Source organism: Siniperca chuatsi, linkage group LG23 (genome assembly GCF_020085105.1).
Source record: "Siniperca chuatsi isolate FFG_IHB_CAS linkage group LG23, ASM2008510v1, whole genome shotgun sequence".
NCBI lineage: Eukaryota > Metazoa > Chordata > Actinopteri > Centrarchiformes > Sinipercidae > Siniperca > Siniperca chuatsi.
This window is the reverse complement of record NC_058064.1, coordinates 12,466,023-12,491,705: the sequence shown is the minus strand read 5'-3', so window position 1 is coordinate 12,491,705 and position 25,683 is coordinate 12,466,023. Positions and strand designations below refer to the sequence as shown.

General features: G+C 39.5%; 1 protein-coding gene across 1 annotated transcript; it reads left to right on the top strand.

Annotated features, from left to right (window-relative positions):
- Positions 1–47: 47 nt before the first annotated feature.
- On the top strand, positions 48–24,137 carry nampt1 (nicotinamide phosphoribosyltransferase 1). Its single transcript, XM_044185662.1, has 11 exons — positions 48–246; positions 8,365–8,521; positions 10,249–10,352; positions 11,558–11,686; positions 15,869–16,027; positions 16,702–16,838; positions 18,940–19,165; positions 19,273–19,392; positions 19,819–19,959; positions 20,106–20,240; positions 20,465–24,137. The coding sequence occupies exons 1-11, from the start codon at positions 193–195 to the stop codon at positions 20,576–20,578; spliced, it is 1,476 nt and encodes a 491-aa protein (XP_044041597.1). The 5' UTR covers positions 48–192; the 3' UTR covers positions 20,579–24,137.
- The last annotated feature ends 1,546 nt before the right edge of the window (positions 24,138–25,683 follow it).

Below are 25,683 nucleotides of genomic sequence, written 5' to 3'. Positions count from 1 at the left end.
GGCCGAGTAGAACCGAATATAGTCGAGGGGTGCCGCGATTTTGGTGACGACAGTCCATCCGCCCCTTCCCCCGCTCGGTTCTCTCCTCTCGTCCTTCCCCCCTGCCTACAGTACAGGCAGGAGTCCCCGGGAGCACGGCGTAAAACACATCACACTGACATCTGCGACTGATTTACAACCGAGCGGGGAAAGATGGAGCACAGAGACGCCGACTTCAACATCATGTTAGCGACCGATTCATACAAGGTACCGTACCCATGTTGGTTTCAGACGGAGGGAGACTGGGTGGAGGGGAGCGGCTGATGGATGAAAATTGATAAAGTCAAGGTGGTTTCACCATCAGCCCAAGGCCATCACACTGCTCTCTGTGGCCGGTCTCCGTCGGCTCACAGCAGGCCGAATGGGCAGGAGGAGAGGGCTTGTATAGCAGAGACGGGGTACCAAATTCAGAAAGCAAGCATCCCTCTTTGAGCTAGCTAACTCATATCTAAGACCGCTGGTTATTAGCGAGCTAGTTCCACACCGGCTTTGCTAGCCACTGTGGTATCCAGCTAGCTGAATTTGCTAGCTTGCTAGCTCACAGGGAGCACACAAGGGGAACAGAGGGGATTGACATAAAAAAGCTAATATTAGCCACTAACTAGCAAGTGCTGTATGGAAAGCCCGGTGAACCTCACATGGACAAAGTCTCATTCAAGAGCCCAGCTAGGCATATGTTAGCCAGCGTGGGGCTAGCTTATACCAATAGCAGTGCGTCACTTTCGCGAAATCAAAACTGAAAGTTAAAAAGAGCCAGTGGTATTAACCCTGTGTGACACCTAGGTTTGGTTAACTTAGGTTATGTGAGTCCAAAGTCATGCATACAATTGACACAATCGGGGCCATTAAACGTTATTTAACAGTTGACTGCAGGATTTCAAGCATTGATGTAATCGCAAATGTAACAGTGTGTAACGTTATAGCACCCTAAGACCGGCTGCTAACTAACAATGTAAACAGAGAGCAAAGTGCACTTGCAGGAATTTATTCGCACGTAGCAAGTGGTTGCCTGGACGGTTGCCAGGTCAGTTGCCAAGTACAGGGGTCATGTGACAGCATTCAGTGATGGTGATGATGGGATAGGGAGGCAAAACTTACAGAAAGGAAAGAGGAAGGCGTTAGGGGCATCAGCAGAGTTTGAGTTTGAAAGACAAAATACTAGCAACAAAGATTAAAACTGAAAGGTTCAGACTGAGAAAACATAACTGCATACATGAACAATGGCCTTTTTAAATGTAGTCTGATGTAACACAATCATTTTAAAAAATGTATGTATGGTGTGGCAACACAATATGTGTGACAAATACAAGTAAGTGTGCACTACGGCTGAAGTGATGACAGTCGATATATAACTGTAAAGCTCCATTGAAACATTAGCGTTTATGAACCCACTCTAAGCTTAATTACAACAGAAAGTGGTGTAATCACGGGCACTTCCTCATAGTAATATAGGAAAAACTCTTAATAGTGGAAACAGACACTTTCAGCCATCATATAAAATGCTGCTTATTTTCAAATGACCTGACACAACGTTTTCTATTGTGCTGATAATCTAGTTTTAAACAGCACATTGTTTATTACTGTTGGTTGTTTGAATTCAATTTCAGGGTTGAATCATTATTGAGGTAATAGGATGTATTTTCTATAACTTTGATGAAAATAAAGTTTGCTATTATTTTTTTATATACCATCATGTCTAGTGTACACAAATATTAATAATGGGTTTTACATATCTCTTACAGAGTGCTGTGCTGTAATGAGCCTGTGTCTGCTAATGAACTCTTTTTGATTTTCAGCCAGGCTCTGAGAGCGTGTGAGCTTTTGGTCTGAGGTCTTTTAACATGAGGTAGCGTATATCAGCATGTAAGACATGTGCTTTATCATGTAATGGAGCTACTCATGCTAAGAAAACTGCTGTAGCTTTCCCTTATAATCTCTTTACAGGGTTAAGATATAGTTTTAAAAATTTTATTTTTTTGGATGTAGCACTTAGATTCATGCAGGAACCTCTTTAGTGTAGGTGAATAGGGTTCTGATTAGCATGGTCATTCTAGTTGAATTGCTTTTAATTTAGTAGTGTATCCTGAATTTCCTGTAGGCTATATCTAGTCCTGGATATACGTTTCATTTAGTTTCCAAAGTACAGTTCAGTTTTGATTTCTTTGAAACAAGTAGTTTCGGTTTCATTTTCATGTAGTCTCAAATCTGTTTATAGTTTATTTCCATTGTAGAAGGAATTTTATGGTAAGACTAAAGATGAGTTCAAAATGTATATAATATCACATAAAAACAAGCTGCACCTGAATGCCTTTATGTTTTGTCTGTTGGGTAGGGTTAAAAAGAGCTCAGCCCCAAAGCCAAGCTTGCCCATTGTCTGGAAACACACACACATGCACAAGTTTATTGTTTGTGTGAAGAGTCTGTCAGATCTGAACATACTACAGGGTGGAGGTGTACGTTTTGTCATTGTTCTTGCACATTTTTAAAGCAATACCACAACATAAGTTTGTCGGCATATGACTGCATTTACGTAACATGACATTTTTCTGACCCTTAAATCCAGAGAGAATTACAGTGAGTGAGTTAAGTAGGTAGGGGTGTAGGATTTTGTGGGGAAAACATTTTCACAGAACAGAATGGCTACAGTGAGGGTTGAACCTGTGACATTTAGGTAATGGGGTGGTCCTATTAAGAATTATGCCACACTAACAGCTGCTGCATGCTTCAGATGTTGTGCTCTTTGGAATGACACACAGCAACGGAGAAATGCCCCTTGTGGTGGACACATTAGGATTTTTTGTGTCCAAACATTTCATTATTCACACAAGGGCTTCTTCCACCACTATCTCATGTTCAAGACACAACAGTAAATCCTAAAAGGGCAATAGAGAAATAATTGGCATGTTTTAAAATGACAAACTGTGTGCCAGAAAATTACTGGCTCTACCTGGACTTTCTATACTTTGAAATAAAGACACACACACACACACACAGCAACTATCTGTAAGTGTGGTAATTTGAGTGACGTTATATTCTTAATTACCTCACCACCATCAGGGGTTTATAAAAGGACAAAAGGAGAAGGTTGGTTTAATATTTAAGTGAAAATCAGATCAGAAATTGAACTGAACATTAATCCATAGTCAGCTTCACTCTAGGCAAAAGTTAAAGTTATCTAGGGCTAAAACTAACAATTATTGTCATTATCGATCTGCTGATTATTTTCTCAATGAATAATTTTGTCTACAAAATTGTGAAAAATGTCCATTATAGATTACCACAGCCCAAGATGACGTCTTCAGATATCTTGTTTTTTCGGGCTAACAATCCAAAACCCAAAGATATTCAGTTTACTATCATGTACAACAAGGAAAAGTATCAAATCCTCACATTTAAGAAGCTGGAACCAGCAAATGTTTTGGCTTTTTTGCTTTAAAAGATGATCAAAGTAGTTGCCGATTAATTTTCTGCTGATCGACTAACTGATTAATCGTTGCAGCTCTAAAGTTGTAGATGAAGGTGTTTCTAATTTAAAGCAGCACTTATTTAAAGTTCCAGTGTGTAACATTTAGTAGGAGCTATTGGCAGAAATGGAATATAATATTTATAGGTATGTTTTAATTAGTGTATAATCACCTGAAAATCAGAATTGTGTTTTCATTATCTTTGAATAAGCCAGTTATATCTATACAGGGAGCAGGTGCCCTTCCACCGAGGTCGCCATGTTCCACTGCCATGTTTCTACAGTAGCCCAGAATGGACAAACCAATCACTGGCTCTAGATTGGACCGTTTGCGTTTTTTGGGAGTTTCACAGTCACCGCAGTTTCTCCTACACGCTTGGAAGGGGAGGGTGATGCGAGCAGTGTTCAAATGGTTGCAATCTGCAATTTCACCATTAGTAGCCACAGACTGAAATATGCTGACCTACCAGATCTCCTTTAATAAAACTATATCAAGACTACATGCTGTATGATTTATAATCAAATATAGGTTTCCATTTTATTACCTGATGCTCCATGGTGTCATCATACTAGTATATTGGATAATAAATTAACAATATCTTTGGATGATAAATGAATGGGTTTAGCTGGTGTGCATTACTTGATTTGTGATTTTAAAACATTGTGTATAAATCGGGATGTGCGCCAATGAATGTGTACACACACGTGGTCAGGCCTAGTGTCATGTTGTGTGTCTTGACTCTATTTTGAGTCCTCGAAAGCCCAGAGGAAAGGGCAGAGACAGGGTCAAAGAAACAGAGTCGTTCGTTGACATTTATGTCTTCTCTTTCACAAACTGTGGGCGAGGAGCTGTTTTGTTTCTAGATTGTGATCGAGGCCTGTGGGCCATTTTCACAGGTAATTACACCTGTGGTTCCAATGTAACCTTTATGTATTTACGATGGTGAGAAATGTAGTGTTTCCCAAGGTTGTAGTCAAATGAAGGACAAGACCATGACCTATATTTAGCCTTTTTAATGGGAAATGCCTTGTATTTCTTCCTTCATCACTTAATTATTTCACTGAGAACTGATCCACTCCTTTTTTTTTCCTCATACAGTATATCCTGAAGGTAATTGAAAGACCTACAGTATTTCTCCATTGGTATTTAGTAAGTGCAGCTTATTACATGGACTTGTGTCAGATTGAAGCCTTGACATCTCTGGACTCCTGTGTTTGTAAATGTATTGCCATTAAACGTTTTAAGCTACATTTTGTATGGATATTGAAAGCAGATCAGTCTGAAAATAAATGTCAGTTTACAAAAATGATGAGCTGTAGTTGTTACCCTCATCTTGTCAACCTTATTTGTGGAAAATTGCCCCTCAATGCCCCAGTTTGCTCTGTGGAAATCCCTGGTCTCATTTGGGATTTATTTGATGGCCAGATGGCTACAGCTGTATCTATCTTTTCCTTTTTGTGTGTGTGTATCATTAAGGTATAGTCTCTCTCAAACTCTTTATTCTTGCTGTGTGTGTGAAACATGCCTGGACACATCTTAAGCGGTTAACTTGATCGTGCAGTTTTGATTTTAACTGCCAACATTTCTGGTATCAGTCAGTTGACAGCTGATTAGAATAGCTCTAGATATATCTAGATGAACACACAACACTGAAATTGGTATTTTCTGAATAATAATAGAATAGTAGAATAATAAAGAACATGTGTGGGGAAAAGTCTGACATGCTTTGCCCCGATTGTGACACTGAAGTACTGTATTATTTGATATAACACAATAGATTGACGGGTCTTTTGTTGAACTGGAATGTTTGCAAACATCACAGATAATATACCACAATGGCAGTGCTCCTTCACTTTTGAGTTGAGACCCTGAATAGCTGTCTGGACTGTCTGTTGGCAGTGAGCTACTGAATTCTCAGACTTGATTTCCAAGCATGAAAAATTGATTTGCAGCTTGAAAGTGTTTTATTGTTGCCTTTGCATCCCAAAAATTCCCCCGACATCTGACAGAAACATAACATGTAGGGTTTTGCAGTTAACATATCATATTAAAACAAGACGCTCTATGTAATCTTAAATGTGTTTCAACATTTATACAAGAAGTTTCGTCAGTTCCTCTGAAAGGTGGATCAATACAGTAATTTACACTATGCATTGTGAAACTTTTCTTGTTGCTCCTGTTTAGCAATCCCAGGATTTCACTAGATCTTAAAATAATAAGAAAAATAATAATAATCTTTATTTATAGAGCATCAAAATCCATGTTACAAAGTGCTTCACAGTTAAGTAAAACACACAAGGCATAAAACCATCTGGTTTTAAAAGAAAACATAAAAAACAAAAACATTTTTAAGTAAGTAAAATACAGTTTAAAGAAAATCAAAACTCAAGTAAAATCAGGAAAGGCGCTCCAACAAAAGCATGTTTTAAGAAGGGACTTAAAAGAGATCACTGACTCAGCTGACCTGATTTCCTCAGGCAGGCTGTTCCAAAGCCTCGGTGCCCTGACTGCAAACGCTCTGTCCCCTTTAGTTTTCAACCGGGTCTCTGGAACAGACAAAAGACCTCTGCCCGAGGATCTCAAAGTACGTGCTGGTGCATACGGTACTAAGAGGTCAGAGATATAGCCGGGAGAGAGGCCATGAAGAGCCTTAAAAGTAATCAGTAAAATCTTAAAATCTATATCTAAAACATACTGGAAGCCAGTGTAAAGAGACTAAAACAGGAGTTATGTGATCATGTTTTTTGGTTCTGGTTAAAAGGAGTTCTGTACAGTCTTGAGTCGATCAGTAGATTTTTGGTTCAGGCAAGTAAAAAGGCTGTTGCAGTAAACCGGGCGTGATGAGATGAAGGCGTGTAAAATGGTCTCTGTGTCTTTAAAGGTAAAGATAGATCGTGTTTTTGAAAGATTTCTAAGATGATAAAAATGCAAATGCACAAGCTTTGTGGTATGCTGCTCAAAAGTTAAATTATTGTCAAACCAGACGCCAAGATTCCTTGTAACAGGCTTAATGTGTTCCACTAGGGAACCAGCAGATGGCAGAATTTGTTTTGCCATGCCCAATGACTCAAAGTCTCTGTTTTGTTTGAGTTCAGCTGTAGGAAAGCTTTTGACATCCAGTTTTTGACATCACAGAAGCAGTTGTTAAGTGAAGTCAGCATTCCAGGGTCTGTGGATCTAACAGGCAGGTACATCTGTGTATCATCAGCATAAAAATGAAAAGAGACACCATGTCTATGAATAATGTGGCCAAAGGGAAGCATTTATAAAGAAAATAATATTGGTCCCAAAACTGACCCCTGAGGCACACCATACTTAACAGAAGAAAATAATGAGACATAGTTGTCCACAGAGACACAGAACCTCCTATTCGACAGGTAAGATGAAAACCATTCTAAAGCTGTACCAGATATCCCCACCCAGTGCCTCAGTCTGTCTAACAGGATGCTGTGGTCGATTGTGTCAAAGGTTCCGCTAAGGTCCAGCAGTACAAGCACTGGGCACATGCCATCATCGGCGGCCATTAAAAGGTCGTTGGTGAGCTTGAGCAGGGCAGTCTCAGTGCCGGAAACCAGATTTAAACTTTTCGAAAATGTTATTTTCTAGTGCAAAGAGATTGTTTTGAGAGTATTTTTTTCTAAAATGTTTGATATATACTGTAAGGTAACATGGAAATTGGTCTATAGTTTTGAGGGAGGGAGGGATCCAGCCCAGGTTTATTTAGCAGTGGGTTCACACAAGCAATTTTAAAATAATCAGGGAAACAACCAGTAGACAAGGAACTGTTAAAAACAGAAAGCAAACAGGGCCCAACAGATTGCTTTACTTTTAGTAAAAACTTTGTTGGTATTACATCAAGAGGGCTGGAAGACACTCTCATATCCGATACTGTTTCTAAAAGTTCAGACAAGGTAAAGGGATAAAACGGGTTAAAACTAACTTGTTGCGAGTGAAAGACATCAGTGACACACTGACTCTGTATTATCAGCTGGGGCACAAGGACGGGCTGGATTTACCAGCTGATCAACAGTCTTAAATAAAAATATAGGGTTATGTTGATGGGTAAAAAAAAGTTCTGGTTATGTGTTTGTCTGCACACATTCTGTTTAAAGTAAAAAGAAGTAGCAATGTTTAAAAAATGGATGGATGGAGACCACCAAGTTTAAAAGTGAGAACTTCAAAGGAAGAAAATGAATCCCAAGTTACTCCGCTGGGAGTAGACAGCTTTGTACGCCGGTAGGTGGAGTGAGATGGAGAATGTCAGTGGCAATGAGGAAGAGTTCCGTTCAGTGACCGGTGGTGTGTCCGTGTCCAGGTGTGCCAAATATACAATTTCAGTCTGAATAATTATGAATCGCTTAGAAACCCTGTTCAGGAAATGAAGTGAATCTTGCACATGTGCATGTGTATGTAAGTTGGGTGTTCAAAAAGACAAGAGTGATTCCAGTTACAGTGTGCAACTGCAATATTTTTACCTCACGAATGAAACATGCACTTTTTGTCTCCTGACCAGCTAATGAATAAGGCTCATGGTGGACATTATAGAGAGCTCATTTTCTAATGCCTCGAAGTAAAGACCAGTCCATTGAGAGCAAACAATGATTATGAATTTTCTCATTAGTCATGGTGACCAAACTAGTGTTTGTTGGTGGGATTTGGGTTTGGGGGCATAAAAGCATTTGCCTCCTGCCAGCACTTTAAAACTTGGTCTGAGGTTGTGTGTGTGGGAACTGTATGATATAACCATCAGTTATGCCAAGAGTTTATGTGTATTTATTCATGTTTTATTAGTATTATTTATTTATTGTAAATGGCCATGCTAAGTTGTCTCATCTCCTTGATGTGTTCTCTGTCTCTGCAGGTAACACATTACAAACAGTACCCCCCCAACACGAGTAAAGTGTACTCCTACTTCGAGTGCCGTGAGACGAGGACAGATCCCACCAAAAGCAGAAAAGTCAAATATGACAAAACCGTCTTCTACGGCCTACAGTACATCCTCAACAAATACCTAAAAGGTACGTCCTGACTGAGATTTTAATTATGCTGCTCAAAAGGGCCCATGTTTTGTTTTGTGTAGTCTATTGAATAAAAGTGCCCTTGAGCATCACACTGAAGTGCTCACCTTCAACCCAGTAGGAGCTTCTCAGTGACAAACGCTACTCGGATTATATAACCCAGGCATTAACTTTTAATTTATTGAAGTCAACTATGCACATAATACTTTCATACTCATTCTGTGGGAGCTGCACAGTACACTACTCTACTGTTCAGTTCGCAATCAGGACACATACCAAAAGCCTTTTGTAATGCGTTGTTGGTCCCTGTGGGAGTTTTTGACCCCCCTTCAGCACAAGGCCAGAGTAGTGCAGGGTCAGCTGCAGAACAGCATTCTTGGAGTTACTCAAGATTCAGTGCCTTGCTCAGGGACACTTCAGCAGGGCAGGTGCTTGCTATTGTGGTCCGCAGCAACAATTCTTTTACTCACTTAAAAAGCAACATGGTTACAATGTGCTTCACATTGATTAGACAGCAGGTCAAGAAATATAATAATAATAATACAATATATTCTATGGTCTACTTAACTCAAGCTTGTAAAGGTGGATGTTTAAGTTAGTGTGATCCTGAGGGGCATGGGGGAGAGCAAGAGAGACAGAAAAAGAAGGAGTAAAGAAAGAATGCATCTCCCTCCTGTCTCTTAAGAGGATTTCATGGTACGATAGCAGAGGTGTGGGGGAGACAGAGAGCCGGGGAGAACAGAGAGAGAGAAGACAAAAGCACAGCTGCTCTTTCACCGTCTGCGGGAGAAAAGCCAGCTGTCTGCGCAGAGCGTCCCTCAGAGCTCAATGATTAGGCCAACTATTAGAGACGCACCCTTGACCCTCCTGAAATCAAACATGTGCATCATGATTCTTCTAGACTGAGTCATAGAGGGAAATTTATTCGTCTCTTAACTGTACTTTCGTCCAGGGAGTAGTGCAGCAGAAAACGTGAATGAATTGAACGGGAATTTCTTGGGAGGGAGAATCATAGTGAAAGTGAAATTAGAACCTCTGTTTACCCAGACCACCATTTATATAAAAGGAAACCTCACTATTAGGAGTTTTAGCTCGATAGCCTTACGTTAAAGGGAGACACTTTTTTATAGTTTTCCATTTATTCTACCAAAATGTAAAGCATTTCAGTGAAAACAAAGAACTGGTTTAGCCCTGAGATTACAGCCTTTTAGTAAGCAATGTTGTTGATATTTTAGAAACAGGATGACAAATGTAAAAACTTTTCCACCAAAGCATTTTAAAGGAAACAAATCAAGTCAAAGGGATAGTTTGACATTTTGGGAAATTCGCTCAATGGCTTTCTAGCCAAAAGTTAGATGAGAAAATATAATACTGCTATCATCACCTCTAAAGCTCACTAATTAACACGGTATATCTTGTTAGTTTAAATCATACAAAAAACAAAGCATAAAAGCAATTTACACTTGAAATTGGTGGTTTTACGGGGGGGTTATGCGCTGCACTTCCTGGAGTCTTGTTGTCGCTGCAAGGTCGCCAGATTCCAGGAAGTCACTGCACTACCCAAGAAATAGCCCCACCCACATTCCCCCTCTATAACCATGCTTTAGAGGTGGCAGTAGGCAATTGTTTCCCCCGTTTCCAGGCTTTGTGCCAAGCTAACCTAACTGGCTGCTGGCAGTAGCTTATTCCCCAACTCCTCTCTCCTCCTCCTCCTTCCTCTTCTCCAGGAAAGGTAGTGACTCCAGAGAAGATCCAGGAGGCGAAGGAGGTATACAGAGAACACTTCCAGGATGATGTTTTCAACGAGAAGGGGTGGACATACATTTTGGAGGTAAGAGAGTGCTGAAAGTGCCCAGAAGGCAAGGTGATACTTTGCAGTTGTACATAACTATTTTTATGCATATTTGTGAGTAGATTCCATGAGGGTTACAGAGACTATTTTCAAGGAATAGGTTTATTGAGCAAAAAGCTGGAACTTGGAACGCAGGTGTACATATACACAGGTGCCAGTACACTTTAATGTTTGCATATTAAACATTTTGAAGGTGGTATCTCTATTATCAGAGAGACTAGAGGTCTGTCTCAGACATGTACACGCACACTTACAACAGCCAAAATGTACATAGAACAAGCTTGAAATCTGATTGAACTTGTTTCTAGATTAATTTTGAGGTGTTTGTAGCAACTTTTGAACATAAAAACTCACAGCGTCATAAGGGTCACAGTAGCAAACAAAACAAAAGTGTGTACATTTTCAGAGGTGGCTTGGTGATTAAAAACCATATCTTATAAAAACTTTTCCCTTGATGTGTAATGAAAGCCTACATGCTAAAATATGAAAAATATGAATCACATTTGCTGCTGTGGTTTTCCATAGGAGGAGAGAAGGGCTTAACAATTCTTGAGATACAGCAACTATAAATTAATCACAGTTTAAATATCCAAGAAAATGTGCATACTATATTTCTGGTTATTGAGTGGTTCTGTTTCAGCACCTTGGAGAGAGCACAGCGCTCTGTACTGACAAAGTATTTTCTCGAGTGAGGAGAAGTGTTGAAAAATGCTTTATTTATATTCAGTTTTCTCTTCGTCATCTCTTACCATATTGCTCAACCAGCTCTTAATCTGGCGGCCTTGCTTTTTGCAAATCACTCTGTATTTATTGATAATCTATAAACCAGACTATGATCTCCTACTTCTAGATTGAGTTTCTTTCATCCAGTGCACTTTTTTCCCAGTGTGAAATGCAAAACAAAATTTGGAAAATTTGCTTCAGACCAGGTTTGAAATGTGGGAATACTGTATGCATATATTTTGTATAATCTCACTGCCTTTCCACATTGCACCCAGGTGTGAAGCACACGTCTGAAAGTTGAATCTCACCAGAAAACTGTATTGCCTATTATTATATTCCTTTTTCAAGTCATCTCAATAAAGATAAAAATGATAACACTCTGTACAAGGCACAGAGAAGAAACTGCCACAGTGTAAATCTGATTTTGAGTGGGATATTTGTGTGTGTCTTTGTGTTTACAGAAATACAATGGACACCTGCCTATTGAGATCAAGGCAGTGCCAGAGGGGAGTGTCATTCCTCGAGGCAATGTTTTGTTCACAGTGGAAAGCACAGACCCTGAATGCTACTGGCTCACCAACTGGGTGGAGGTAAGTTTGTTTTGTTTTGTCCTCTTGGTCCAGAATGGATAGCGGGTCAATTAGAGTGTGTCTGGCATGGAGGGTCTAACTAAAAGACGCTGTTGGTTGCATTGTGGCAAATGTAGTATTCAGTGATTTATTTTATTTTATTTTATTTATTTATTTTTTAGCTGGACCCACACTCGGGATTAAAAGTCTGTCTTTTCTGAGTCACCCAACTTTAAGGAAGTGATCAATGGAGTTCCCCTTGAATGTTTTTTTTTTTTCAGCTCTGGATTAGCTTTGTCAAGTTAAAAGCCATTTTGAACTTCTCACCCCTGTGCCCTCATATAACAGTTTAAATTTTAATGTCCTACGAAAACTACATTGCTAGGCATATGAGTAAGATTTAAAGGTTAGCTTTATTTGATTATTGATTAGAGACTAACTGTATTAGCAACATTTATGCCCTTTTAATTGCAGTGGGAAGTTAACAGTTTTATAAAAGCCATAAAGTATTTAGCTTGGCAGCATGCCGGACGACACCTCTTATCTCTCCTTAAATCTCACTGAATTACAGTTTTGTCATGGCTTATTGCTTAATCACTGCTCAGAGATGTGCTGTAACTGCAGAAAAGTCATTCATACAGGCTGGCTGAAAAGTACAAGAGCAGAGAGTCAGGTGCTAGAAAAATCCTTGTTTGGTGTTTTTGTAGTTGACAGAATAATTTAAGTCCTAAATCAGCTCCTTTCCCTGCCCAATGTTCTGTTCCCCGTGGCATCACATCTTGGAAATTGTTCTGAACAGTGTAAAGAATGTTTGTCAGCCTTATTCACTTTGCATTTTAATTTACTTTACTAAGACTGTGTGAGAGAGTAAGGGCCAGTTGGTTCACCTGTAAAGGATTAAGTTCCAAGACTTCTGTCTTTTTTATAAATACAATATCTGCTTTGTGTAGTTAATAACATGACTGGTGTTGTACTCCTGTTGTGATGTTCCTGACACAAACAAAATAAGAAGTGCTATAACACCAATATAAGAAGTGTTAATCATGTTTGTGGGCAGCAATCTGGATGAATTGTTCCTTAAAGGAATAGTTCGAATAGTTTTGAGTTATATGCTTATTCACTCTCTTGCTGAGAGTTAGATGGGAAGATTGATACCACTTTTGTGTCTGTCCGTTGAGTAGAGCTTAGCTTAGCTTAGCATAAAGACTGGAAACAGGGGGAAACTCTGTCAAAAGGTAACAAAGTCCGACTGCCAACTCCTCTAAAGCTCACTAATTAACCCCTTCTACCCTTCTATCTCGTTTGTTTAATTCATACCAAAACTGAACTGTAAAGACGATATTTTGCAGTTTTCCAAATGTTATTTGGCAAACAACATTTTGGCCAGGACCAGACTTCCTCTCCACTGGTTTGCCTTGCAACTGGTCCCCGTTAATTGACATGTTTTTACACTTTTCATATTTACTATACAGACCCGAGAGTGGTATCTCATCTAACCCTCGGCAAGAAAGCACATCAGCATATTTCCCAAAATGTCCAACTATTCCTTTAATCATCATATTCATACTGTAGGTTTAGTCGAGTAATCAGGTGACATCAGCGAATATAAGCACCTGTGATTGTCTGTCATGTCAAAGCAAATTTTAAAACACATAAACGTGTTTTTTGTAACAAAAAGTACAGCAGAAGTAAAATAGATTTTTATGACTTGAAGCAGGCAGATTGGCATTTAATGCAGCCTACTCAGTGCTGCATTTATTACGTTGAGCTAATGCACAGTGTGATTCCTCCCTGAGATGAGGAAGACCTCGGGAACTTAATGCTGCATGAACAGACTGTCCGCAATGACTCGGCAGAACTAAATTCATTTACCATGAGCAATATCTTCACTCTTTCTCTCCCTTTCTCTAACCACTCTCTTTGACTCATGCTCTCTCTGTGCCTCTCTTTCTCCACATGTTTGACTTCTTCCACAGATAATCATGCAGTGACTTCTTAGAATATGATTAAACAGAAACATCATGCATTCTCTGTTTCTATCTATTGGTGCAAAAAGAAAGCTTTTGACATACTGTACAAAGGGACATTTGTGAAAGTCTGGCAGACACATTTTGAAGTAATGCCTCTTTTTTACTAAAGTATCTCAGCAGGTTTTGCAAGTCCGGTGTTTCCTGAATGTTGACTATATTTGAATCTATAATTTTATACACATACACAACCCTAATGGCAAATACACCAATAGAGGTGAAGAGTGCTTGAACATTGGACACCCACTGCCAAGAGCACGGTCACAACACACGTACACACACGCACGCACGCTGTCCTGATAAATTTGGATACACCACACACACTTCAGTCTCTGCGGCTGATATAAATACATGTAAAACACACACAGTCATCCTTCATGGCTGATGTAAAATTAGCCGTAGCATTCAGCCTGGTGTCCTTGGGCTTGTTCTCTTTCTCCCCCTCGCTCTTGCTGTCCCTACTTCTTTTACTTTTTATCATTTTCTTGTGATTGTCATTCTCTCCATCACACCATGTTCTCCTTTTTGATGTCTTTCTTGCTCTTTTGGCTCTCTGTTCCCCCTACCTTCCTCATTCTCACCCCACTCTCTCGTTCCTTATCTCCCTCCATTTTGTTCTGGGACATTGACCGAGAAGTTATGTTGGCACGTGTGTGTTTGTGTGTGCAAACATTCCTCCTGAGTGTTGTTTTTTACCGAACTGCTGCCCCATTAGACCACCTACCATTAGAGACATTATCCATTACAAACTGTCACACGATGATTGCATACTGTATTTAACTTATATAAATGTCACAATCGTCTTTATTCTGATACAGTATTTGACAAAACACTTTTTTTATGATTTCAGGTCATGAAAAGTAAACAGACCTCTGGAGTAATAAGAAATGAAACAAATTATAGTAGGCGTGCAACTTTGAGTGTTTATCTGCCTTCAAATGTATTACAGTACTATATTTCATGTTAAATCTTACATAAAGATTCTTTGTGGAAAGGTCGACATGCAGATAAGGCAGAGCGCACATGACTTTGTGACTGTGTGTGTGTGTGTGGACATTAGCCTTGCTCTGGTAATCACATGAGTTCATGTTATGGTTTAGATTATGATTAGTCTGAGGTGGCATGTGACTCTGTGCTGAGGGTTAAAGAGTGAAACGACACACTGTGTAGTATTAGTAGGCAAGTGTGGAGTCAAAACTGAAGTTTACAGAGATGAGATTTCTTTCTTTTAAATCACTGTGGGGGAGGGAAGATAACTGTACATCCTGGTGTTTTTGATTTTTTTTTCCAACTTGCTCTCTCTATCTGCTGCTAACGAGGTTTGATGCACACGTACTTAGCTATCATTCCTATGATACACACACAGCTTCATAAAAGTCCTGAAATGTTTCAAACACAGTGTGTAATTACAATTATATCGGCTTCAGGTAGTAGTATTCTAGTATTCTCTTTCCATTAAAATGGAAGTGAATGGTGCGGTTGGGATTTAATGGTTAGAATTAATCTATGTAATTACCCTGATTATATCTTTTGTTAAAATGATTTTTGAAAATTACATTAAAATTAATCACTATTGAATATTGAGGCACATTATGTATTTGCCTAGAAATAGACATTGGATCAGGAGCATAGACAGGTAGACCTTCTCTCTCTCTCTCACACACACACACACACACACACACACACACACACACACACACACACACATACTGTACACTTATGATGGTAGAAAGTGTGTATACATAAAATTTCCCAGGTGGTGGTGAGTACAGATAAGCCACTTGTTTTCATATTGAAATCTGTGATTCTGGTCCAGAGTTGACATGAGGCATCGAGGAATGTATTTTCCCCAGGGTTTGCCTTGTGGGAATAAGCAGCCCTCTTTGATCCCCCTGAGCCTGTTAGTTTGGGGTTTTAGTGCCAGTTGAATACTGGGGGAGCGGCATTCACTGGTCTGTTGAGTGCTGAAAAAAACTTTTGTTGCATCTGTTGCTGTTTTTGTTAACTTAGATGTAATGTTCACATTGAAATGTTTGTTTAAAGAGGCTCAGTAGGCTTTGAAAACAATGGTTTCTGTCTAAGAAATACCTTGCAGTGAAACGTTCTGACACCCTGAAATGGTAATAAAGGTCCAGTGAACTGGACTGAACTGAACTCCCCTTCCGCCCTCCAACAGACCATTCTGGTTCAGGTCTGGTACCCCATCACTGTGGCGACCAACTCCAGAGAGCAGAAGAAGATCCTCGCGAAGTACCTCCAGGAGACTTCTGGGAACTTGGAGGGACTAGCATATAAACTACATGACTTTGGCTACAGGGGCGTCTCCTCACAAGAGGTACTGTATACTTTACTGCACTACTATACTATATATATATATATATATATATATATATATATATATATATAATACAGTAGATTAGTGGTGGAAACCTGACGATTCTTTAAAGCAAACTGACAAATAGATTGGAAACAAAATAAATGTGAACTTGAAAGTTCTTCTGGACTCTGGAAAATGTAGTCTGATAAAACAATCTCAACTCAAGGTACATTTGCTAGCCTTTTCCTGAGCTTTCATCCGTATCAAACGGTCTTCATCAGCAGATAGAGTTTGCTCAGTTATGGAGATGGATCTATTGACCTAAGAGCTCCGTAGCTTTTCAGATTTCATCCATAGCACTTTTAGGATTTTGGAAATAGTAGTTCGACAACATAATCCCAACTCAAGGTCCACTTACTAGTTTTACCTGGAGCTTTCAACTATATCACATGGTGTGTTATGAATGAAAGCTCTGAAAAAAACTAGCAAGTGGACTGTAAGTTTGGATTGTTTTGAATGTTGTTTGAAACAAACCATGGTCAGTCTACTTAATCAGGCTTAAAAATGAGGTGTAAAATCAAAAAAATACAGAAATAAAAAGGTGAATTACAACTAAATTAAATTTAAGATTTACTTGATAATAGGATGTGTTTGCCCTTCATCTCCATAACCCATCTCCGTCCTATTTGCAGACTGCAGGCATTGGGGCCTCCGCCCATCTGGTCAACTTCAAGGGCACAGACACGGTTGCTGGCATCGGAGTCATTAAGAAGTACTACGGCACCAAGGACCCTGTGCCAGGCTTCTCAGTGCCTGCTGCAGAGCACAGGTAGACACACACACACAAACTCAACAAGTGTTTCCTGGCTTTTCCAAAGGGTTTAGTGGCACCGTTTCCATTGTGATGTAGGGTAGTAGTTCACCACCCACTTTAAATATTACACCAGTAGTATAAGACCTCCAAGTTATGATGGGTTGCCAAAGTGTCTGCCAACACTTTTAAGGGGCGTACAAGATTTGCAGAATCTTTTAAGCATAACATTTGGCCCCTGGAGGCTGCTCAATTCCTATGCACAATGTTAATTATTAGCATAAGCCACATATTCCCAGAAAGTACTGGGGCACTGTAGGCACGTCGCAGCTCTATACATCTCCAGTGCTGCCTCTGGTGAGATAGTCCACGTTTTGGCTAAGAGCCAGCCGTGGAAGCAAACTTTCAAAACAGTTAACTTGTTCGAAACAACAGTTTGTTATCTGCCGAAGCTGTTGAGGGAGGGACTTTATCAGCCAGAGCAGAGTGAAAATGTACTCATCATTTGGCTGAGGTTGGTGTTAATTTGCTTCCCTGATTGGAGCTTGGTCAACCTCACACTAAATTATCTGATTCATCTATGTCATTTTGTGAATGGGGCTATGATTGGCTGGAGGTTTTGATTGGTTGCTGCCCTGACGCATGTCCATCACATGACTCTGGCGTTGTTTTATGGCACTGATCCATTTATCCTGCTCACACACACACACACACACACACACACACACACACTTTCTCTCTCTTCCTGTTTCGTTCTCATGCACACAGTCACTTCTTCTTTGCCACCAGGGCAGTTACTGCCACTCCAGTGCACCCTTCTTCCCTGCACCAGTGCATTGTGGGATGGTGGCAGTAGTTGTCATAGTAACCATTATGTAATGGCCCCCTCCTAAGATCTGTTTGGTTTCTACCTCAGAGGGAGGAGTCACAGTGAAATTCCACAAAGATTTTGATGTAGAAGGAAAGGGATGGGCAAGTAGAGGTTGTCACCTTCAGAGCTCGTTCACTGTACACTTTCAATTCAACAGAAATGCCCTGTGAAGAAAAATAAAACTTACAGGTGAACAGAAACTTACCAGTTTCATAGACTAATAATGGCCAGATCAGCACTGTAAATAAACAACCATCGAATCAGAAGTACAATTTTAGAACAAGTCTGGTTTCCAAAGAAACCAGAAACAAAATTCCAGGTACTTTCATTATATTGGGGTGGTGGCAGGAATCTCAGATATCTCATAACCTCAGCACATTAAAACTGAAACTGTCTTCAGGGCCAGATTTGATCGGGAAAGTGGAAAAATTATGTCCTTTTTAGTAGTTTGGGTGAACTTGTGAATATGGAGGTTCTTGAAAACAGATGGTGCTGGTATGACTGGTTAGAGGAGAGGAAAACACACTAATCGGACAACAAATAGTTGTTAGAACTAAGCAAGATGATCATCGTAAACAATGCAATGTTGAACAAACATGGTATATAAACGTCATATTTTTGACAATTGAGTACAGAAGCCCATATTATGCCCGCAGCCACAGGACCACACATTTTAAGTAGCCAAACTCCCACTTAACTGTTAAGAGTAATAAACAGATAAAATATTTAGATGCCAAAAAGATCAAACTTCTTGCCAGCATATGGTGCACCTAGAATACTGTATAGACTTGGATTTCCGCATTCATTGGCCTGATACCACAGTTACCATGAACATCTTTCTTCTAACCAATCAACAAACTACATAGCAGAGAATAGTAGTTTAAAACAAAATGTCCTTGCCTTGCCTTTTAGCAGTAATACATCTGGTAACTAAGGTGGCTACAACAGACCTATTTTAACCCTATGAAAATACAATTTGGCCCAGGTCTGGTTTCATCCAACACTAAAACCTGGAGTGCACTGCCCTCTTCTGGACGATCTGTGGAATTATCGTTTGATGAATGTCTTGTTTCTCCCATTTCTTTCATTTTGAATGAACGGTGGGAAGTGGTCTCCTTCCATTTATTAGTTTATTTGTTCATGTAAAAGCACAACACTCAAACCAACTACAGAAGTGGTCCACAATATGTTATAGTTTTGATCATTGTAGGACAACAAATAACAATTTCTCTGCTATTCTCTCTGCAGTACCATCACAGCGTGGGGGAAGGACCATGAAAAAGATGCCTTTGAGCACATCATCAAGCAGTTTCCCAACGTGCCGGTATCCATAGTCAGCGACAGCTACGACATCTATAACGCCTGTGAGAAGATCTGGGGAGAAGACCTACGGGGGCTGATAGAGATGCGCAGCGCGGATGCCCCGCTGGTTGTCCGACCTGACTCAGGAAACCCTCTCGATACAGTTTTGAAGGTGCGGTTCCGTGCACAGCTTTCCTTTCAACTAGGATCTTAAAACAAGCCAGGACACTAACTTTCCCCACTCTGTACCACCTTCCTCTCCTCTTTTACTTGTGTCAGGTTTTGGAGATCCTGGGTAAGAAGTTTATACCAGTGGAGAACTCTAAAGGTTATAAGGTTCTCCCTCCTTACATCAGAGTCATACAAGGAGATGGAGTTGATATCAACACACTGCAAGAGGTATGGACACATGCTATTTATTGATGTACTGTTCTAGGAGACACAACACTACCTTAACATCAGGGTTGTGTCTCTCCCCAGATGGTAAAAGGTTTGAAGCAGCTTGAACTATGAATCCTTGCTGAAAACCATGTATCTCAGAAAAATCTTTTTCTTTTCGTGAGTTAGTAAAAACGTGTGTTTTCAGCTTTGTGACAATACAATACTTTTTTTTTTTTTTTTACAGATAATCCAATGGGTTTTAAAATGGTTTATTTAAAAAGTATGAGCATTTTCTCATCCCACAAAGGAACACTTTATATATAAAAAAAAAGAAATTACCAAATTTGGAGATAAATGGTTTTCATTGGATAGTCACGTAATCTACATCAGCAATTACATAATGTTGTGCTATTGCAACGTTTTTGACTGTGTGTTTTTCCACAGATAGTGGAGGGAATGAAGCAACACAAGTGGTCCATTGAGAACATTGCCTTCGGGTCCGGAGGGGCTCTGCTGCAGAAACTGACCAGAGATCTGCTCAACTGCTCCTTCAAATGCAGCTATGTGGTCACTAATGGACTGGGGGTGAGTACCGGCACATTTGAATGTAGTTATTGTGTTTCAGTGAACCATTTTGTAACAGTGTGGTGTTTTTAAATAAGACATGAAAATAATCAACAGTTGTGGTAATTACAACGTGGGTAATGTAACTGTCTGCGTGGTGGGAAAAGGTGAATGTGTTCAAGGACCCAGTGGCGGACCCCAACAAGAGGTCAAAGAAAGGTCGCCTGTCTCTGCATCGGACACAGAGTGGAGACTTTGTCACCCTGGAGGAGGGCAAGGGCGACCTGGAGGAGTATGGCGTGGTGAGTTCAACGCCCACAATAGCACGCAGACACTTTTGTACACATAAATGCAAAGGAATTCATTTCACCTACACTGACCTACTTCTCACCTTTGTATTTTCTGTTTCCCCCTTTTTCTTTGTCTTTTGCTCTGCCCCTCCTTCCCTCTCTTGTCACCTGTCCTTCTGTACTCCCATTTCTTTTTGTTTACCCTCCCTCCAACTTGTTTTTCTATTCGTCTTCAGGACCTGCTGCACACAGTCTTTAAGAATGGGAAGATTGTGAAGACGTACACATTTGATGAAGTCAGAGACAATGCTAAGCTCAAAGAGAGTGAGCTTGAAGAGCTGCTGCCCTGAACGCAGCACTGCTGAACCCCCACCTTCCACCCTAACCCCAATTCCCCCCCCTTAACCCTTCACCTTTTGGCCTCTGACGTCACCTTGCCTCAGAAAATGGAGGTAGTGTGCACTGCAAATAGATCCCATTCCCAAAGCCTAAGAACCCCCCAAAATGCTCCTAAAAACCTGAGAGTCCCCTTGAAATTCACAGAAATTCACCCTTCAGTTCCAAAACGCAGTTTTTGATTCTCCAAGAGAGTGGGGAATTTGGAAACTCACACACCGCTGATGAACGGCGAATAACCCCATGAGTGTGAGGGGGGGGGAAAGAGAAAGAGAAGAAAATGAACGAGATGGTACAGTAAGCGTCAGGAATAACAGACGTGTCGAGGGAGAGAAGCTGAGATTATGATGATAAACCGTGTGTTCACTTCCATGTGCTGCTGCCCCAAAATTGAACTTCGGCATGTTGCACCGATAGGCTAAGCATATCGCAACAGACCTTCCCATGCTGACACAAAAGCAAATCAGATGATTGTAGGTTTTTGAATGAGCTCCCAGCGGCTGCATGCGGAGTGAACCCACGGTGAGTCTGAGTGAGAAAGATCATGACAGAGAAATAAGAAGCCACACCCACACCAATGACCGTGCCCCGTGTATTGTGTACAAAACTGTTTAGAATACATGTCTGAATCTACTTAGCTTTGTCTTTTATGTGAAGGAAGAAAATAATGATTATGGTATATGATGGTGCACCGATAACATTGATTGATAACAGACAATAAGTTGCTTCTACTTGGAAGCAGAAAAGATCATGAACATCTAGACTGTAATTATGGGTGATGAAGGAATTCATTTTCCCCAGTTTTCTTGATTTTAATCAGTAGTTATGGCCCAAATTATAATATCTATCAAGTACTACCTGAATATTTCATACTTATTTCGCCAAATAAAATGTTATTGGTGCATCTCTGAAGGTATATAAATGATCTCCTTGCCATTATGTTGCCCACAGAGCATTCACATCATGAAGGCCCAATTTTAATGTTGTTGTTTTTTTATATATTTCAGATAGGTTTGTTTACATAGGTGTAAACAGTGGATTATATTGCTCTAGCATTTATGAAAATAATAATAAATGAGAAAATTATGAAAAGCCAGAGTCCTGAAGAAGCCCCAAATCTTTACAAAATGAAATTGGCAAGATCAGATTTGAGTCAAAAGTTTCAGATTGGGTCTTCATGATGGTGAATGAAAACCAGTCTTTGCAGTGTAATACCAAGAGATGTATAAAAAAAAAGATACATCACAGAAACTGGAATGATGATGATCTAACTATGTTTGTGTTCATGAAAGATTACATATGTGGCTCTGGGGCTGAAATGTATGTTAAATGTTGGTTCTGATGTGTGTGTGTGTGTGTGCGTGTGTGTGTACTGACGTTTTCTTCCTTTTAAAGGATTCTGTAGTATTCCTTTATGCAAATGTGCTTGTTGATGGGGAGGGGGGGAATAGAGAACACTCTTCCTTTTACTTTGCTGGCCTTTTATTCTGAAAGGAGACACAGCATTGTGACAAACAGGGGGTGATACAGTAGTGAGTGTGTTTTTCCTTTGGGCAATGTAAAAGAGGCAGAAAGGAAAGACCCGGGATCAGAATTAACTTACTGATAGCAATGTGTTCTGGCCATACTTTGGCAGTTGGCGGTGCACAGTTGCAGATCAGCAAAACGTTGCCCTTTGTATCACTGCCTTAACTCGTGAAAAACGGGTAAACTTCAACAGCGGTTTTTTGGGGAAAAGTGTTCATTGCCCAGTTATAAATGGGAACTTGCTGATGATGCCTTTTGGAGTTAATTATCTTCCCATTCAGAGCATCGTAGTGGAGTGTCACTCCTGTTTGTAGGTGTGTTTAGTCGCATTGCTGAGTTGGCCCTTTCAGAGTGAAGGGATTTTTTTAAAGGAGCTAGGAGCTGGTGACATCACAGGAAACAGATAGTTTGATAAGACCAGAAGCAAATATCTGACAGAATTTTTCCCATACGTTTTGGTAAAATATAGAAACACTGCCTGTGTGTGTGTGTGTGTGTGTGTGTGTGTGTATATATATATATATATATATATATATATATATATATATATATATATATATATATATATATATATATAAGCATATGATATGACATGATGGCAAAGTCAGTCAGTCCACACTTTGGTCCAGACTGAAATATCTCAACAACTATTGAATGGATTGCTGTAAACTTTTGTACCAAATGTTGTACTTTGGTTTATTAACAAATACCTGCAAAACTTATGACATTCCCATCAGCCTCAACTGTATTTTGTGCGTTTAGTGCTAATTAGCAAAATGTTAACACGCTAAACTAAGATGGTAAACATGGTCAATACTATACCTGCTAGACATCAGCATGTTAGCATGCTGACATTAGCATTTATCTCAAAGTACAGCCTCGCCGAGCTGCTAGCATAGCTGTAGACTGCCTTGTTAAAATTGATAAAACTCCAGGTAATTGTTTATTCACTGTCTGCACGCTCTTTTCAAACACTCAGCTGCTTCACAATCATAGCTGCACGTTTCTCACCTGGGAGCTGCCCGCTGCTACCACAGCCCACTAAGTGTTTGCCACTGAGCAGCTTCACTCGAGCTATTAGCGCTTCAGTGACCTTCCCCATGGACACGGACCCGGCAAGTCTTCTGTGATTTTTAGGAAAGACCTCGAAGAAACCTGTGATGTCACTGACTCCCATCTCCCACTTCTGGCTCAGACCAACCTGCTCAAACACAGACAAGCTGGCAAACAACCCAGCTACTGTAGTCTGCTGAAACAATGTCACACTCTTTTTTTCTTTATTTTCCTTCTGTTTTTTGCACCTGTCACTACGGTTATCTGTCAAATCATTTGTTATTCACTTTTTCTGGAGTAACAACACAGTTTTTATTTTTTCCAATTATGGGGTGCATTTTAGTAAAACTCTGATTTCACTATTTTGATACTGTCTCAGTTCTTGCCTCAGAGAAATATTATTTTGTATGACAAAGGAGGAAAATATGCCCGAATTATTGCAGTAAATATCCTTATTCCCGAACGATGCGGCCATACTGCCTTCTCACTTGTACATACAGCAACTAGTTTAACTGAAAGCAGAGAGGGCAGGTTAGTGAGACGACCACACTAGATAATATTATTATTTTTGTCAGAACGACTGTTTTTGTACCAACAGAAGAATATCCAAAACTGTCTGAATTGGCAGTGTGACTGTTTTTTGTGACTGTCAGGCTTTTAGCTTCTCTCTGTGTGTGTGTGTGTGTGTGTGTGTGTGTGTGTGTGTGTGTGTGTGTGTGTGTGTGTGTGTGTGTGTGTCCTGTGCGAATGCCTTGTGTAATGGATGAAAAGTGTTTGTGAATACTTTTTTTTCTTTATGTTGTTGTTGTTTTACTCGTATGTATATGTTGGTTGTCCCAAATTCTCTCCCAACACAACTGATATTTGAACTAATATAACTTGCTATATTGTCAACAATACATTTATTAAAGATGCCACCCTGTCAGTTTGAAATGGTTGATTTATTTTGCCTACTTGGATTGATTGATTTAAAGTATTATCTGTATTGACCTTTTCAGTTCAAATGTCATCAGCCACTAATATTGGGCTCTCTAACAGCCCCATTTTGCCAGTTAAACATGTTTCTGGAAGTGCAGAAAAGTTCCCACCAAGTCAGTTGCTGTTTTTAAAGGAATAAATCTCAGCTGTTCCACCATAACATTTTAAGTTAGTAGTAGACTGTGACATGGAGGAGAGAGAGGAAGCTGTAAAGGGGCAAGTTTTTCGATTTAGTATTGCACTTCCGTAAAGTGGGGGGGACTTGCTTCGAGACATTTAAAAAAAAGTGGTCAAAAATTGATACCTGATTTTAAGTTGAGCTCCAAAAACAGTTCCTATAATGCAACTAAATAGCATCTTTTATTTTACCCTACCTGCCTGATAAACATCTTTCAAATCACCCCCCTTCCCCCCAGTTTTTAATGCAGGCTTAATGCAAGTCTCCAACCCAGAGTTGAGGTTATTTTTTTCAGACTTTGATGAGCTCCTCCAGAGCTACAGAAGGCATTTTACAACATTTACACGGGTCGATGGATCAACTGACATTAGCTTATTGCAGCTGTATCTGTATCAGTGTGTATTTCGATCAGTGAGTAACAAGATATGTCAGTACAGAAATGCAGCATACGAAGCAGTGCCTCCATGACAGTTTGTCCAACAGAGAGCACTGACAAATGTATTTTTCCAACTATGAAATGTCTGGCTCAGTACATATTGTGGCCTGTATTAACCAAATGTAAAGGATCCTTAACGAAATGTTTGTTTATGGGGAAAAAAAAAAAAAATATATATATATATAGTCACTATATTGTTAGACTTTTTTAAGCTCTAAAATATATATATATCTCATGATGAGTAAACTTAGCACTGACAAATGTATTTTTCCAACTATGAAATGTCTGGCTCAGTACATATTGTGGCCTGTATTAACCAAATGTAAAGGATCCTTAACGAAATGTTTGTTTATGGGGGGAAAAAAAATATATATATATATAGTCACTATATTGTTAGACTTTTTAAGCTCTAAAATATATATATATATATATATATATATATATATATATATATATATATATATATATATATATATATATATATATATATCTCATGATGAGTAAACTTAGCACTGACAAATGTATTTTTCCAACTATGAAATGTCTGGCTCAGTACATATTGTGGCCTGTATTAACCAAATGTAAAGGATCCTTAACGAAATGTTTGTTTATGGGGAAAAAAAAATATATATATATATATATATATAGTCACTATATTGTTAGACTTTTTAAGCTCTAAAATATATATATATATATATATATATATATATATATATATATATATATATATATATATATATATCTCATGATGAGTAAACTTATCTTAAAATCTGTGGAGTGGAATCTGTTAGGCATGTGGAACCCCCATTAAGACGTCTTGTGAAATGACCCTTTACTAATATTAACCCTTGAGGTTTTCTTTGTTCAAAGACTTTTGAGAATCTGTG